The sequence below is a fragment of the Anomaloglossus baeobatrachus genome, chromosome 4, assembly GCF_048569485.1.
Source record: "Anomaloglossus baeobatrachus isolate aAnoBae1 chromosome 4, aAnoBae1.hap1, whole genome shotgun sequence".
Taxonomy (NCBI): Eukaryota; Metazoa; Chordata; class Amphibia; order Anura; family Aromobatidae; genus Anomaloglossus; species Anomaloglossus baeobatrachus.
In genome coordinates, this window is record NC_134356.1 from 245,487,050 (window position 1) to 245,504,287 (window position 17,238).

Consider the following 17,238-nt stretch of genomic DNA (forward strand, 5'->3'; position numbering starts at 1 on the left):
TTGCTCAATCATGCTTTGGGGTTGTGTTGTAGTCAATGGCACAGGGAACATTTCACGAGTAGAGGGAAGAATGGATTTAATGACATTTCAACAAATTCTTGATGCTGATAATGATCTTTTTAAAAGCTTAAATTTAAAAGTAGATGGCTTCTACAAATGGATAATGATCCTAAACACGTGACAAAATCCACGATAGACGACCTCAAAAGGTGCAAGCTGAAGGTTTACAATGGCACTCCTAGTCCCCCTGAACATCATTAAAAATCTATGGCTAGACATCAATAGAGAAGTGCATGCACAGCATTTACAAGCTGAGATAGGTGCCAAAGAAGGTGCTACTAGGTGCTAACCATGCAGGGTGCCCAAACTTTTGCATTAACCCATTTTTTTTTTCTTAATTTAAAAATGCAAAGGATGAAAATAATTTCTTTGTTTTGACTAAAATACAATGAAAACATTATGCCTTTTAGAGATCATTTCATTTTCAACTTGCCCATCTGTTCACGATAACAGTAATTTTGACCAGGGGTACCCAAATATTTGCATGCCTGTGTGTGTGTGTGTGTGTGTGTGTGTGTGTATATATACAGTATACAGTATATAACATGTTCGAGAAAGCAGTCAGTTAGTGAGTGCAAGTATGCGATTAACATACTCGTATTGAGTTCACATGACGAGCATCAGCAGTGTACCGTATTTTTCGGACTATAAGACGCGCTTTTTTTCCCCCCAAATGTGGACCGCGATGTCCCCCTGTCCATGCCGGCGGCGGCTGTGTGGAGACTAGCGGTGCTCACAGCGATGACGTCATCGCTGTGCGCATGTGTCCACACGCAGCCGCCGCCGGCACAGACAGGAGGACATCGCGATGCTGCAGGGATCGTGGCCGGCTCCACACTCCAGCGCTGCTGCTGACACAGACTGAGGAGGAGCGATGCTGCAGGAAGTGAGGTAAGGTGAGTATAAACGTTTATTTTTTTCATATGCCACAGGATGCGGCCACACACCAGGATGGGGGTATATAGCAGGATGGGAGTGTATAGCAGGATGAGGGCATATAGCAGGATGGGGGTATATGAACAGAATGGAAGTATATGAGCAGGATGGGGGTATATTATGAGCAGGATGGGGGTATATGAGCAGGATGGCGGTATATTATGAGCAGGATGGGGGTATATTATGAACAGGATGGGGGTATATGAGCAGAATGGGAGTATATGAGCAGGATGGGGGGTATATGAGCATGATAGGGGTATATTCTGAGCAGGATGGGGGTATATTATGAGCAGGATGGGGGTATATGAGCAGGATGGGTGTATATTATGAGCAGGATGGTGCTATATGAGCAGGATGGGGATATATGAGCTGGATGGGGGTATATGAGCAGAATGGAAGTATATGAGCAGGATGGGGGTATATTATGAGCAGGATGGGGGTATATGAGCAGGATGGCGGTATATTATGAGCAGGATGGGGGTATATTATGAACAGGATGGGGGTATATGAGCAGAATGGGGGTATATGAGCAGGATAGGGGTATATTCTGAGCAGGATGGGGGTATATGAGCAGGATGAGGGTATATTATGAGCAGGATGGTGCTATATGAGCAGGATGGGGATATATGAGCTGGATGGGGGTATATGAGCAGGATGGGGGTATAATATGAGCAGGATGGGGGTATGATATGAGCAGGATGGGGGTATAATATGAGCAGGATGGGGGTATATTATGAGCAGGATGGGGGTATAATATGAGCAGGATGGGGGTATATTATGAGCAGGATAAGGGTATATAAGCAGGATGGGGTATATAGCAGGATGTGGCCATATGCCAGTATATAGCAGGATGCGGCCATATGCCAGGATGACTGTATATAGCAGGATGGGGGCTATACCAGGATGAGGGACATATACTGTTTATACAAGGCAGGAAGATCATTACCAGGCTGGGGTACCTTAGTAGAGAATTTGGGGACATTACCCCCATAACAGTGTCAGCAGCAGATCCTCGCCCCATAACAGTGTGTCATGACCACATTTTTTGCTTAAAATTTTATTTTCCTATTTTTCTCCTCTAAAACCAGGGTGCGTCTTATAGTCCGAAAAATATGGTATGTCTGGCTTGTGCCTGATATCAGTAAATTATTAATGATGAATGATGTTACTTATATACAGCTAATAATACTTTGTTTTCCACAGATGCTCCAGACATGACCGGTATATTCTCTCCAGCCACTAACCAACTGGTGAACCTGGAATCATTTGTAGAAGCTGCTCGATACAATTCCCTAATGAATTTGGGCTTGTGCACCACCATTGATGAAATATTAGAAACTTTTGCTTCCCAAAGAACTGATAAACTTGGTGGGTATTTTTTTTCAATATCTAACTAGATTTATATTTCACTGACGATTAGTTTCTCAATAATTCCTCCATAATTCCTGTATATAATGACATAGACGTGAAAGAGGACCGGTTGGCTTTCCTGACATGTCTATATGTTAGTATATATTTTGTATTGGCATGGAATATTCGCAGCATCTTTTGTTGAAGCTGAACTCTGCACCACTCCTCTGTTTTCCTGTTTTGGCTATGTTCACCTGTACTGTAATTGTCGGTTAGGATGGATCCAGCAGCAATCCATTGGCAAAAAAGTTGGGCAAATACAACGTTTTTGTCCTTTTTGAAAAAATTGACTTTTGCAGGATCCAGGGTTTTTTTTTTAGCATTGGAGTCTATGTCAAAAGAGATCCATTAACTGATTTCTATTTATATTCCATTTATAAGTTATCCAGTAAACAATAAACTAATCCTTTACAAATGAAAGAAAAACGGATGGCTAAATAACAATCAGTGAACAGATCCATTTTCCATTGACTCCCATGTTAAAAAAAACCCAAAACAACGGATTGTGCAAAAATTAATTTGTTCAAAAAGGACACAAAAAGTTGTGTTTGCAACGGATTGCTGCTGGATCCATTCTAACGGATGATTACAGCACGTGTTAACTCTGACTTAAAGTGTATGCATTAACAATGAAGTTACATAGTAGCCTGTCAGAATAATGCCTGGCTCTACAATGAAAGGATGGCTCTACCTCACTAATGACGTATGTTGGGGTGGTTAGACAACCCCTCTAAAGGCAACAGCGGAACATGAAGAATACGCACAAACATTAATAAATTGTATATAGTATAGTCATGCTGCTTACATTTCAAAATGTGAAAGCGTTGAAAAGGTCATGATTGCCTGCATGAACTAAAAGCTTGAGTCCATCCAGATATTCTAATGTAGGCGAATTGGCCAGAATATACGTTTATTACAGCAGTGACTGTATGGAATCTTGTCTGCTGTCTCGCCCTTTCATTTCCTCCAGAGGATCTTATTCCCTTCTAAGTAATTCTGCCGCATGGACTTCCCAGGTCTACCTGTTTTATTAGTTACGCCGATTAGGTCATGTGAACTACTGAACTTGCTGTAACCGAATGAGATAATGAAAAGTATGTTTGTAATTCACCACCAGGGAATATCCAGCCATGTTCATCACTGCTATCACTTCACATCCATTGTTATTCACTTCTTCCAGACTGTTTATATGTAATCAATAATTTCTGAGAATTTTAATTGATTCTTCGACCACATTGATGCTAAAATCTTCATACAGATGATTAATAATCTGCCTATAAATAGCTACACGATGATAATCTGCCTATATATAACTATAATGATATTCTGCCTATGTACAACTATATGATGATTATGATGATAATCTGTCTCTGTTTAACCATATGACTAACATATAATGTGCCCATGTATTACTGATAATATGCGTCTAAAGTTAGGCCCAGAAATATTTGGACAGTGACCGAATCTTCGTGATTTGGGGTCTACATACCAATATTTTTATTAAAATGAAACAACTGAGATGCACTTGAAGTGTAGACTTTCGGGTACAGTTAGAGGTGCAAGAATATAGTGTGAAATGTTTAGGAATGGCAGCAATTTTTCGACAGTCCCCCTCATTTTAGTGTCTCCAAATAAATTGGACAAATTTACTTTACCATTAATAAAATGTCCATTTTTAATTCTTTATATAGAATTCTTTGCAGGCAATGACTGTCTAAAGTCTGGAAGCCGTGAACGTCCCCAAACACTGGGTTTCCTCCTTTGTGATTCCTTGCCAGGTCTTTACTGCAGCTGACTTCAGTTGTTGCTTGTTTTGTCTTTTTGCCTTACTTTTTGTGTTATTTATGTAGATTGCAGTTGATTGGGGTTAAGATCTGGTGATTGACTTAGTCATTGCAGAATATTCCACTTTTTTTGCCTTAAAAAAAGCTCCACAGTGTGTTTTGACAGAGGTTTCTCAAGGTTTTCCAGTACCCAGGGTAAGAATTCAGTTTGGTTACATGATGACTACTCAAACTGCTTGAGGGAAGTAAACACCAATCATTCATATGCGATTTTCTTACTTAGTCGTGCCAACGAGCTGCTTTTCATAATTCTCTCATTGTTCTATGAAAAAGTAAAGGTGGCTTTACACGCTACGAGATCGCTAAAGCGATCTCGTTGGAGTCACGGAATTTGTGACGCACATCCGGCTGTTTTAGCGATGTCATTGCGTGTGACACCTATTAGCGATTTTGAATCGTTGACAAAACGTTCAAAATCACTAATCGGTGACATGCCCCCCTCTTCCCAAATATCGTTGCTGCTGCAGTAACGATGTTGTTCCTTGTTTCTGCGGCAGCACACATCGCTCCGTGTGACACCGCAGGAACGAGGAATCTCTCCTTACCTGCGTCCCACCAGCAATGAGGAAGGAAGGAGGTGGGCGGGATGTTTTTCCCGCTCATCTCCGCCCTTCCGCTTTGATTGGGCGGCCGCTTAGTGACGTCGCTGTGACGCTGAACGAACCGCCCCCTTAGGAGGCGGTTCGCCGGTCACAACGACGTCGCAGAGCAGGTATGTGCGTGTGACGCTGCCGTAGCGATCATGTTCGCTACGGCAGCGATCACTACATATAGGCCATACGATGGGGGCGGGTGCTATCACGCTCAACATCGCTAGCATCGGCTAGCGATGTCGCAGCGTGTAAAGCGACCTTAAGAGAAGCAGGAAGAGTGACAATGTGTTGACTACTGAAACTAGCAAGCAGTGCTGTATCTTGATAGTGAGTTTATTACAAGCTGTTAAGATTGGCATGCTACAGGTCTTCATTTTAGATTTAAAGGGGTTGTACAGGTTTGAGATAAATGTCTGCTGTCACTGTAGGCTTCTAAATCCTCACAGCACATGCACAGCACACTTTTAGGATTCTCCCTTGCCAGTGGTACGAGTGGACGGTCATGTGAGCACAAATATGCAATTTGCCTCACTTCTGGCCACATTCCAACTAGTCGTGTCCGGCCTCTCTCAATTCATTTTCATTGAGCAAAGCAGTGCATGTCTAGTTAGCACATGACTGCATATATTCAAATCACATACAGTGCCTACAAGTAGTATTCAACCCCCTGCAGATTTAGCAGGTTTGATAAGATGCAAATAAGTTAGAGCCTGCAAACTTCAAACAAGAGCAGGATTTATTAACAGATGCATAATTTTTACAAACCAACAAGTTATGTTGCTCAGTTAAATTTTAATAAATTTTCAACATAAAAGTGTGGGTCAATTATTATTCAACCCCTAGGTTTAATATTTTGTGGAATAACCCTTGTTTGCAATTACAGCTAATAATCGTCTTTTATAAGACCTGATCAGGCCGGCACAGGTCTCTGGAGTTATCTTGGCCCACTCCTCCATGCAGATCTTCTCCAAGTTATCTAGGTTCTTTGGGTGTCTCATGTGGACTTTAATCTTGAGCTCCTTCCACAAGTTTTCAATTAGGTTAAGGTCAGGAGACTGACTAGGCCACTTCAACACCTTGATTTTTTCCCTCTTGAACCAGGCCTTGGTTTTCTTGGCTGTGTGCTTTGGGTCGTTGTCTTGTTGGAAGATGAAATGACGACCCATCTTAAGATCCTTGATGGAGGAGCGGAGGTTCTTGGCCAAAATCTCCAGGTAGGCCGTGCTATCCATCTTCCCATGGATGCGGACCAGATGGCCAGGCCCCTTGGCTGAGAAACAGTCCCACAGCATGATGCTGATACCACCATGCTTGACTGAAGGGGTCGTATGCAGTGCCATCCAGTCTCCAAACGTCACGTGTGTGGTTGGCACCAAAGATCTCGATCTTGGTCTCATCAGACCAGAGAACCTTGAACCAGTCTGTCTCAGAGTCCTCCAAGTGATCATGAGCAAACTGTAGACGAGCCTTGACATGACGCTTTGAAAGTAAAGGTACCTTACGGGCTCGTCTGGAACAGAGACCATTGCGGTGGAGTACATTACTTATGGTATTGACTGAAACCAATGTCCCCACTGCCATGAGATCTTCCCGGAGCTCCTTCCTTGTTGTCCTTGGGTTAGCCTTGACTCTTCGGACAAGCCTGGCCTCGGCACGGGTGGAAACTTTCAAAGGCTGTCCAGGCCGTGGAAGGCTAACAGTAGTTCCATAAGCCTTCCACTTCCGGATGATGCTCCCAACAGTGGAGACAGGTAGGCCCAACTCCTTGGAAAGGGTTTTGTACCCCTTGCCAGCCTTGTGACCCTCCACGATCTTGTCTCTGATAGCCTAGGAATTCTCCTTTTGTCTTTCCCATGTTGACCAAGTATGAGTGCTGTTCACAAGTTTGGGGAGGGTCTTAATTAGTCAGAAAAGGCTGGAAAAAGAGATAATTAATCCAAACATGTGAAGCTCATTGCTCTTTGTGCCTGAAATACTTCTTAATACTTTAGGGGAACCAAACAAAATTCTGGTGGTTTGAGGGGTTGAATAATAAATGACCCTCTGAATACACTTTTCACAATTTAAAAAAGAAAGAAAAAAAAAAAGAAATAACATTCTTTTTTGCTGCAGTGCATTTCACACTTCCAGGCTGATCTACAGTCCAAATGTCACAATGCCAAGTTAATTCCGAATGTGTAAACCTGCTAAATCTGCAGGGGGTTGAATACTACTTGTAGGCACTGTACATGTGGTTTCATTACCTCCCACTCTCACCCCCAACACCAGAGAATCTTGACGGCATGCAGTGCACAAACTTGGACCACCCATTTAATTCTACTAACATAAATAAAAACATATAATCTTTAGCTTGTCAGACGGCACAACACTTTATTATCATGGCCATGAATGACGTAATCTTATAAGTTGCAGATTTTTACATTTGTACAGAATCAGAATTAATAAGAGCACTAGAATACATCACCAGAACCACTAGCAGTACAGAAACACAGCATCACAACCCTCATCAGTACAGAAATGCATCACCAGAGCCACCAACAGTATCAAAATATATCACTAGAATCCCCATCAGTACAGAAACAGCTCACCAGAACCACTAGTTTTAAAGAAATTCATCAATTCCCCAACAGAACAGAAATACATCCATATAATGTCCATCAGTACAGAAACCCTCTACAGGACAGCCTTACATCACCAGAACCACCATCAATACATGGTACATCAATTAAAAGGTCAGGTCAGACCCATGTACATTTGTATTGCATGAACCTACAACTTCCAGTACATCCTTAACAATGATAAGGAGATACTGGTAAATATCTGTCATCATCAGACTGCGGACCATATAGGAGCCACAATACTAATGAAAATTAAGTTTTTCTGATCTGAGTCATTCTCTTACTTTTCTTCATCTTGTCCAGATGCCATGATGACTTTTCACATTAGCAGCTTGTCTCTGCAGACTTCCATCTTCTGCAGTCTTGTGCAGAACTTCACACTAAAAATAGCAGTGGTGTTATAATTCTCCTGATCCCCCACTCACTCCTCGTAATGTGTCTGCACACATTGCTCCCATGCTTTCCATACTGTGTGTACACCCAGCCCACCTCTTGCTCTCCATACTGTTCTCAAATTTCACCCCCTTGCTACAAATACAATGTCGTCCAGTTTCTCCGCCCAAGTTGCTCCCCATATTTTTTTTTTTTTTAACTTCATTTTATTAACAATTTCAAACATGGTACAACTGACATTTGCCATATTAAAATAGCTCAGTACATAGTAATATTTGAATATAACAATGAACAGTCATATAAAGTCCATAATATCTTTAGCACTTAAGATAGAACAATGTTATTATCCATACTTCTTATCATTTGCATATATATCTAATTTTATATTGAGCATAAGAACAGCTCTAACTATCAGCATGACCATATTTTGAAAACAAGATAGAAAGAGGACGAGAAAAAGGAAGGAAGAAAGCAAGAACAACAACAGCCACATGGCATTATTATACCTCAATATACCGTTGGACAGTGTTTCATATCCCAACATCTAACGGGAACCACCATTATCCGCATAATCTCCCTCAAACCTCCGCAAGTGTGTCTGGAGAAGAATTCCACAAACCCCAGATTTTGTTAAATTTTCCCGGGCACCCCCTATTATAATATACCACCCGCTCATAGACTATGGTTGCATTGACTAGTTTAACCCAGGACCGCACAGTTGGATTCGAATCTCCCATCCACCTCAGAGCTATTAATTTCCTAGCCAGAAACAATGCCTCTCTGAGGAATATTGTCATGTAGTGATCCCAGGACTCTTCCTTCACCACCCCAAACAGGCATATCAAAGGGTCAGACAAAACAGGAATCGACACAATCGATGTCAGCAGAGATGTCACTCCCCGCTAGTACGAAGATATATTGGGACAGCTCCAAATCATATGTATGAAATTTGCCCCTGAGAGATGACACCTCTGGCACTCTGATGTACGAGAACGGCCCATACTAAATAATCGAGTTGGAGTAAGGTATGCCTGGTGGACAATGTAGCATTGAATCAACTTATTATTAACCGACGGGGATACCGCAGTCGGAGATTCCAATATCTCTTCCTATTCCTCTACCTGTAGAGAGGGAATTAGAGATTTCCATCTATCCTGGGCTGGCAAGGGGTCTGACTCCACCCCCACCGACAACAGGTAAGTATATATAGCTGAGATGAGGGCTCGAGGTCCTTGTGATTTGAGAATACCTGTCATAGGAAGTGATGATATCAATTTCCTCACTCCAATTTTCTGTATGTGGGATTGAATCGCTGTGCGAATCTGCAGGTATCTAAAAAACTGTGATCTTGGAACATTATATTCAATCTGGACTTGTTCAAAGGACTTGAAGGTTGTGGTTCCCTGGACAAAAAGATCACCTAATGCATTGACTCTGTGAGTGGCCCAGAATTGCGCCAAGTGGTAATCTCTCAGAGTATGGAAGTGGCTATTCCCCCATAATGGGAGTTCTGCCACCACCCCTTCGAAGTGTACCACCCTCTTGGCTTGTCGCCAGACTAATTTTGCCAACCTGAGGAGGGTTAATTGTTGTGGTGTTCTCAGTCCATCTGATTCCAGAAAACCGACTAAACAATCTGTCCCAGCCGCGTATGCCAAATGACTCTGAGTTTGGCAGCTGACATCCAGGCATCCAAGTCTCTAGTGCCCTAAGCTGTCCCGCGAGGTAGTAGAGGAAGAACTCCGGTAAAGCAATCCCTCCCAGTCTTTTGGATCTCTGTAAAATGGATAACCGAAGTTTGGGTCTGGATTTCCTCCATATTAAAGAGGTGGTAAGCGAGTTCAACCTTGAGAAGAAGGATTTGGGTACTGATACTGCACTATGTTGTAGTGTATAGCTAAGCTTTGGAAGTAATATCATTTTGATTAAATTTATTCTGCCAACCACTGACAGGGGTAGCTTGCGCCACAAGTTATATTTAAGTTTAATGTACTCCTGAAGTGGTGTTATACTCGTCTGCAGGTCTAGTGTATGGTCTTTCTGTATGTGTATTCCCAGGTATTTAAAGCTAGTTACCACTTGCAAAGGTGACCTACCCTCCATTGAAATTCCAGACCCATGCATTAATGGCATCAAAGCCGACTTATCCCAGTTGATGCGTAGTCCCGAAAACTCCGCAAATGTATCTATAGTGTCTATAACCACCGGTATAGTCTCTTGCACTCGATCTAAGAAGACAACCATGTCATCCGCATACAATCCTATTTGATCTGTGCGGTCGGCTATAGTGATTCCAGTGATCTGTGGATGAGAGCGGATTCTAATTGCCAAAGCTTCAATAACTAGTGCAAACAATGCTGGAGACAGTTTGCATCCCTGTCTTGTGCCCCGATTCAATAAGAAGGGTGTAGACATAGCACCATTGACTAGTATCCTGGCTGTCGGGGACCTATACAACATATGAATCCAATTACTGAATTTAGGCCCAAAGGCGAATCTCTGGAGGCAGGCAAATAAAAATGGCCATTTTACCGAGTCAAATGTCTTGGCCACGTCCAGCGAGGCCAAGGTCCACTTATTCTCCTGGACCAGTGTGCTATATTGCACTATGGACTGGACCCGTCTTATATTTATAGAGGTGTTTTTCCCAGGCATAAATCTGGTTTGATCTGGGTGAACTATACTCAATATGACTGAATTAAGCCTGGACGCCAGTATTTTGGTAAAGATATTGTAATCCACGTTAACTAGGGATATAGGACGGTATGAACCGCAGTCTAGTGGGTCTTTACCCTCCTTCCTCAGCACGACTATATGTGCTGCGAATAAGGAGGCAGGTAGAGTCGCCGGCTGAAAAATGTGAGAAGACCTCTAAAAGTATCGGGGCCAATACGTCACAATATTTACTATAGAATTCTATGGGAAGGCCATCTGGACCTGGAGATTTCCTCCTAGCCATATCCGAGATGGCAGTAATCACTTTATCCAGTGTGATGTCTGCCTCCAGGGACTCCCGTTGTGATCTACTCAAAGTGGGAAACTCCAAATACGACAAATATATCACGCAACTTTGAACTTCATGAGGATTTCTAGAAGTGTACAGGGTTTTATAGTATTCACAAAAGCACTCTAAAATATCTTCAGGGGATGTAGCTATTAAGCCATCCATCCTCCGTATACCCAATATTCTATTTGAAGTGTTGTGTTGCGTACCCATATATGCCAATAATTTACTAGATTGATTTCCAAGCTCAAAATATGATTGTCGGGTAAAGAACAATTTGCGTTTGGGCTTGGTCTCAGAGTGCTGCATATATAACCTATATGATTGCATCCAGGCCGCCCTATTTCCATCGGTTGGGGCCGATATATATACTGCCTCTGAGTCCCTAAGTCTCCCTTCTACTATATCATCCTCAGTTTTAGTCACTCTTTTAAGATATGTTATGGTTGAATACAAACACCCTCGAAGGTAGGCTTTAAGAGTGTCCCACACCAAATTAATATTCCAGGGTTTAGGGTGGGCTTCCAGGAAATCCTCTATTTGGGTCAAGTTGCTCCCCATATTGTGTCTGTATACACACCCCTCACTCACTTCCCATACTGTATCTGTATACATTCCCCCCTTCTCCCAATACTATGTCCACATACACCCCACTCACTCACCTTACTGTGTCCATGTACATTCCCCCCCCTCTCTCCCCATACTCTGTCCACGTACACCCCCCCCCCCCCACTCCCCTTACCATGTCTGGATATATTCCCCCCTTCTCATCCTATACTGTGCACCTCAAATTTTACTCCCCTTCCCCTAATTGCAATAAATCTTTGGAGTTTTCATCTCCACTGGAGCATTTAGCACACCAAACTTCACTCATCTCTGCAGCACCAAGGAGTGACATCATCAACTTTTATCTGCTTAATTAATGATAGATTAATAAGGGAATAGCCCATGCCGCCCATTGGAGAGTTTGAGATAAAGATTTTTAATTCCTAAAGACTAAAAACCCTGTTAGACGCAACAACATCACTAACAAGATATCGCTGGGGTCACGGAATTTGTGACTGACATCCGGCCTAGTTAGCGATGTCGTTTTGTGTGACACTTACGAGCGACCGCTAACGATCCCAAATATTCACAAAATCGTTGATTGTTGACACGTCGTTCATTTCCCAAATATCGTTGCTGGTGCTGGACGCAGGTTGTTCGTCGTTCCTGAGGCAGCACACATCGCTATGTGTGACAGCCCAGGAACAACGAACAACACCATACCTGCATCCTCCGGCAGCGAGGTGGGAGTGACGTTCATGCGGCTGCTCTCCGCCCCTCCGCTTCTATTGGACGCCTGCCATGTGACGTCGCTGTGACGCCGCACGAACCACCCCCTTAAAAAAAAGGTTGTTCGCCGGCCACAGCGACGTCGTTAGGAAGGTAAGTCCGTGTGATGTGAACCTGCAATATTGTTCGCCATGGGCATGAATTTGCCCGTGACATACAAACGACGGGGGCGGGTGCTATCGCTAGCGACGTCGCTGTGTGTAAAGTGGCCTTTACTCTATTTCACTTCAGGTTGTGAATACCTCAAGTTAAAGCACAGAGTCTACACTTTAGGCCAATATTAATTATATATATTATATATCTTGAATATGTTTTGGTAAACAGCTAAAATGCCAAAACTTGTGTTATTGTCCAAATATTTCTGAACCTAACTATTTATAACTACATGATGATACAACTAACTATATATAACTGATTATAATCTGCTTGCACATAACTACATAATTAATTCCCTATATGGAACTACATGTCTTAATTGTAACAAAATATTCAAATTTGCACTTAGTTTTTTATTTAATTAAAAAGCATTGAATTTTTGCAAGTATTTATGCAGAAAAAGTATATATTTTTATGTTGTTTCTTTTATGTCCAGGTAAAAAAATAAAAACTGACCAATTTATGAATGATAAAAAATCCCATGAAGTTGTTATCATGTCACAGCTTGTAGAATCCCTTGCAAAAGTGTATGGTGTAAAACAGGTACATTTTTACATTTCGACATTGCATTAATCTTTCCTGGATGTTTCGCTGGTTGCCAGTTACATTAATGTCTGTAATATATTTTTGCATGTCATTTCTAATAATGCCTTCAAAACTTTGCACACTACTGATATCATACTTACCATATGGTAATTGCATGAATCCACATTCTTACCTTTCTTAAATGTCGGTACTATGTCAGCCATTTTTCAATCCTGTGGCCCCAACTCTGTTACAAGAAGTCTTAGAAGATGAGATACAGCATAATTGGCTGAAATCATTAACGAACGCCATGTCGCCTTTGGAGATCCCTTGAGGTGCCTAAACAGTAAATCTCCCCCACAAGTGATCCCATTCTGGAAACTAGACCCCTCAAGGATTTTATCCAGGGGTATAGCGAGCATTTGAACCCACAGGTACATCACAGAATTTGATAACCTTAAGTCATCATATTGAAAATGTTCATTTTTTTCACATAAATGTTGCTTTAGCACCAAATTTCTCACTTTTTCAAGAGGCAACACCAAAAAGTGGACCCCACAGTTTATCCAATTTCTTATGAGCGCAGTGATACCCCACTTGTGGCCAAAACCCTCTGTTTGGGGAAATGGGAGGGCATGAAAGGGAAGGAGCACAATGTGAAACTGGAAAAGTTACGAAAGTATTCAGCCCCCTTGAATTTTTCAACCTTTTCACACATTTCAGGCTTCAAACATAAAGACACAAATGTGAATGTTATGGTGAAGAATCAACAAGTGGGACAGAATTGTGAAGTTGAACAAAATGTATTGCTTATTTTAAACTTTTTAAAAAATAAATAACTGAAAAGTGGGGCGTGCAATATTATTCGTCCCCTTTACTTTCAGTGCAGCAAACTCACTCCAGAAGTTTATTGAGAATCTCTGAATGATCCAATGTTGTCCTAAATGACTGATGATGATAAATATAAGCCACCTGTGTGTAACCAAGTCTCCGTATAAATGCACCTGCTCTGTGATAGTCTCAGTGTTCTGTTTAAAGTACAGACAACATCATGAAGACCAAGGAACAAAACAGGCAGGTCCGTGATACTATTTTGGAGAAGTTTAAAGCCAGATTTGGTTACAAAAAGATTTTCAAAACTTTAAACATCCCAAGGAGCACTGTGCAAGTGATCATATTGAAATGGAAGCAGTATCATACCACTGCAAATCTACCAAGACCCGGCCATCCCTCAAAAATTTCATCTCAAACAAGAAGACTGATCAGGGATGCAGCCAAGAAGCCTATGATCACTCTAGATGAACTGCAGAGATCTACAGCTGAGGTGTGAGAGTCTGTCCATAGGACAACAATCAGTCATACACTGCACAAATCTGGCCTTTATGGAAGAGTGGCAAGGAGAAAGCCATTTCTCAAAGAGATCCATAAAAAGTGTTGTTTAAAGTTTGCCATAAGCCACCTAGGAGACACACCAAACGTGGAAGAAGGTGCTCTGGTCAAATGAAACCAAAATCGAACTATTTGGGCACAATGCCAAACGATATGTTTGGCGTAAAAGCAACACCGCTCATCACCCTGAACACACCATCCCCACTGTAAAACCTGGTGGTGGCAGCATCATGGTTTGGGTCTGCTTTTCTTCAGCAGGGACAGGGAACATGGATAAGATTGATGGGAAGATGGATGGAGCCAAATACAAGACCATTCTTGAAGAAAACCTGGAGTCTGCAAAAGACCTGAGACTGGGAACGAGATTTGTCTTTCAACAAGACAATGACCCCAAACATAAAGGAAAATCTACAATGGAATGGTTCACAAATAAATGTATCCAGGTGTTAGAATGGCCAAGTCAAAGTCCAGACCTGAATCCAATCGAGAATCTGTGGAAAGAGCTGAAAACTGCTGTACACAAACGCTCTCCATCCAACCTCACTCAGCTCGAGCTATTTGCAAAAGAAGAATGGGCAAGAATTTCAGTCTCTTGATGACATACCCCAAGCGACTTGCAGCTGTAATCTCAGCAAAAGGTGGCACTACAAAGTTTAACTTAAAGGGGACGAATAATATTGCACGCCCCACTTTTCTGTTATTTATTTTTTAAAAAAGTTTAAAATAAGCAATAAATTTCGTTCAACTTCACAATTGTGTCCCACTTGTTGTTGATTCTTCACCATAAAATTAAAATTTTTATCTTTATGTTTGAAACCTGAAATTTGGGAAAAGGTTGATAAATTCAAGGAAGCCGAATACTTTTGCAAGGCACTGTAAATTGCAGGTTACATGTCATATTTGCAGGGCACCTATACAGCAGAAATCCCCCACAAGTGACCCCAAACTAGACCCCTCAAGGATATTATTCAGGGATATAGTGAGCATTTTGAATCCACAGGTACTTTACAAAAATGTTGCTTTAGGGCCAAATTTCTCACTTTTAGGCTATGTACCCACGATCTGGCGACACTGCGACTAGGACGTAGTGTCATTCCTCTTGTGGAGATGCGAGTGTTGTAGTGTTGTCCACAGGAGACCGTAGGTGCCGTACCCACGATCCGAGTTCGGGCCACTGCAGACTTTAGCTCTATTTTCCTCGTGGAGAACATTCTTGTCTCCACAGCATAAATTGACATGCTGTGGCTCAGGAAGTCACGTCGCAGGTCCGTTTATGCTACCGAAAAACAAGCACAGTGGGCATGAGATATTTAAAAATTCTTCCATTGTGCTTGTACTGCACACTGCAGCGTTTTGGACGCAGAAAAAACACTGTGTCCAAAACACTGCAAACCCTGATCATGCGCAGACAGCCTAAAAAGCTAGGATGGATGGATAGATGGACAGACAGAGGTAAAACACAAATATAATTACCCACCCCCCTACGTACTCGAAGCTGGCACCCTTGAGTGCATTTCATGTGGCACTAAAGTGTGTTTAACCTTGTATTTAGCCAAACAGTAAATATTTTAAAAAAAACAACGTGGCATCCCTCCCATTTTTGATAGCCAGCTAGGGTAAAGCAGACAGCTTCAGACCGGAGCTGACGGCTTCACCTTGGCTGGTAATCCACAACAGAGGGCACCACACTTTTTTTTTAAATTATTTATAAATAAATAATAAAAAAACAAACAAACAAAAACACGTGGGGTCCCCCCAAATTGAATTACCAGCCAAGGTGAAGCTGACAGCTGAGGTCTGGTATTCTCAGGGTGGGAAGGGCCATTGTTATTTGGCCTTTCCCAGCCTAAAAACAGAGAGAGAGGGGAGCCAGCACGATCTGAAATTGGCATGCATAATATAAAAAGTGAAAATTCACAGATTTATTCCAACTGTACTACAATAAAAAAAATGAGATTTTTAGCAAATAATTGATCAATTTTTTGAGCCACCCCTGCCAACGTCACGGCAAATCTCAATAGGGGGGTCCTACTCTACATTCTGTATTTCATGTGCCATGCGGCCTCCTAGATAAAGTTAAAAGCAGAACCATAATAGAGCACACATACCTGTAACCTGTATATAACCGCTTCTATGTTGCAAAAAAGGCACTTGTGGATAGAGACCAGCCCAGGTCCCAGCATGTGGAGCAAGCTCTGCACCATACCAGGACTATATCAGAACTGATCCTCCCAGTGCCAAACAGCAACCATTGATAAAGGCGGACCAGATCCAAGATGGTGCTTAATTAGCATTGCCTGTGGAAAAGGGTGAGGCAACTGAATCTGAACAGCCACCAACAGGAGGAATACATAGCAAACCAAAATCAGGCGTGCATGGCATGGTGGTGACCGGCCACCAGAATTTGTAGCATAACTACGACCAAACAGAGAGAGAGGGGAGCCAGCACGATCTGAAATTGGCATGCATAATATAAAAAGTGAAAATTCACAGATTTATTCCAACTGTACCTTGGCTGGTAATCCACAACGGAACAACGGAGGGCACCACACTGTTTTTTTTTAAATTATTTATAAATAAATAATAAAAAAACAAACAAAAAAAAACACGTGGGGTCCCCCCAAATTGAATTACCAGCCAAGGTGAAGCTGACAGCTGAGGTCTGGTATTCTCAGGGTGGGAAGGGCCATTGTTATTTGGCCTTTCCCAGCCTAAAAACAGCAGGCCGCAGCCGCCCCAGAAGTGGTGCCTCTATTAGATGTGCCAATCCTGGTGCTTCACCCAGTCTCATCCTGTTGCCCTGGTGCGGTGGCAAATGGGCTCAAGCCCAGGGGTTAGTAATGTCGAAGTGTCTATCAGATACCCAACATTACTCATCCAGTCCGTAATAAAAAAAAAAATAAAGACAACAAAAAAAAATTATTTGAAAAAACGCTCCCTAACACATTCCCTCTTTCACCAATTTATTGAAAAGA

The 17,238-nt window shown here is 42.1% G+C and overlaps 1 protein-coding gene across 2 annotated transcripts in view; it reads left to right on the top strand.

Moving 5' to 3' along the window:
• The window catches only part of METTL25 (methyltransferase like 25), a 222,507-nt gene that overhangs the window by 92,411 nt on the left and 112,858 nt on the right, over window positions 1-17,238 (top strand). For both annotated transcript variants that reach the window (XM_075344775.1, XM_075344774.1), the window contains exons 3-4: window positions 2,200-2,364; window positions 12,786-12,892. In XM_075344775.1, the coding sequence (XP_075200890.1) occupies window positions 2,200-2,364; window positions 12,786-12,892 (272 nt within the window). The remainder of the gene's footprint in view (window positions 1-2,199; window positions 2,365-12,785; window positions 12,893-17,238) is intronic.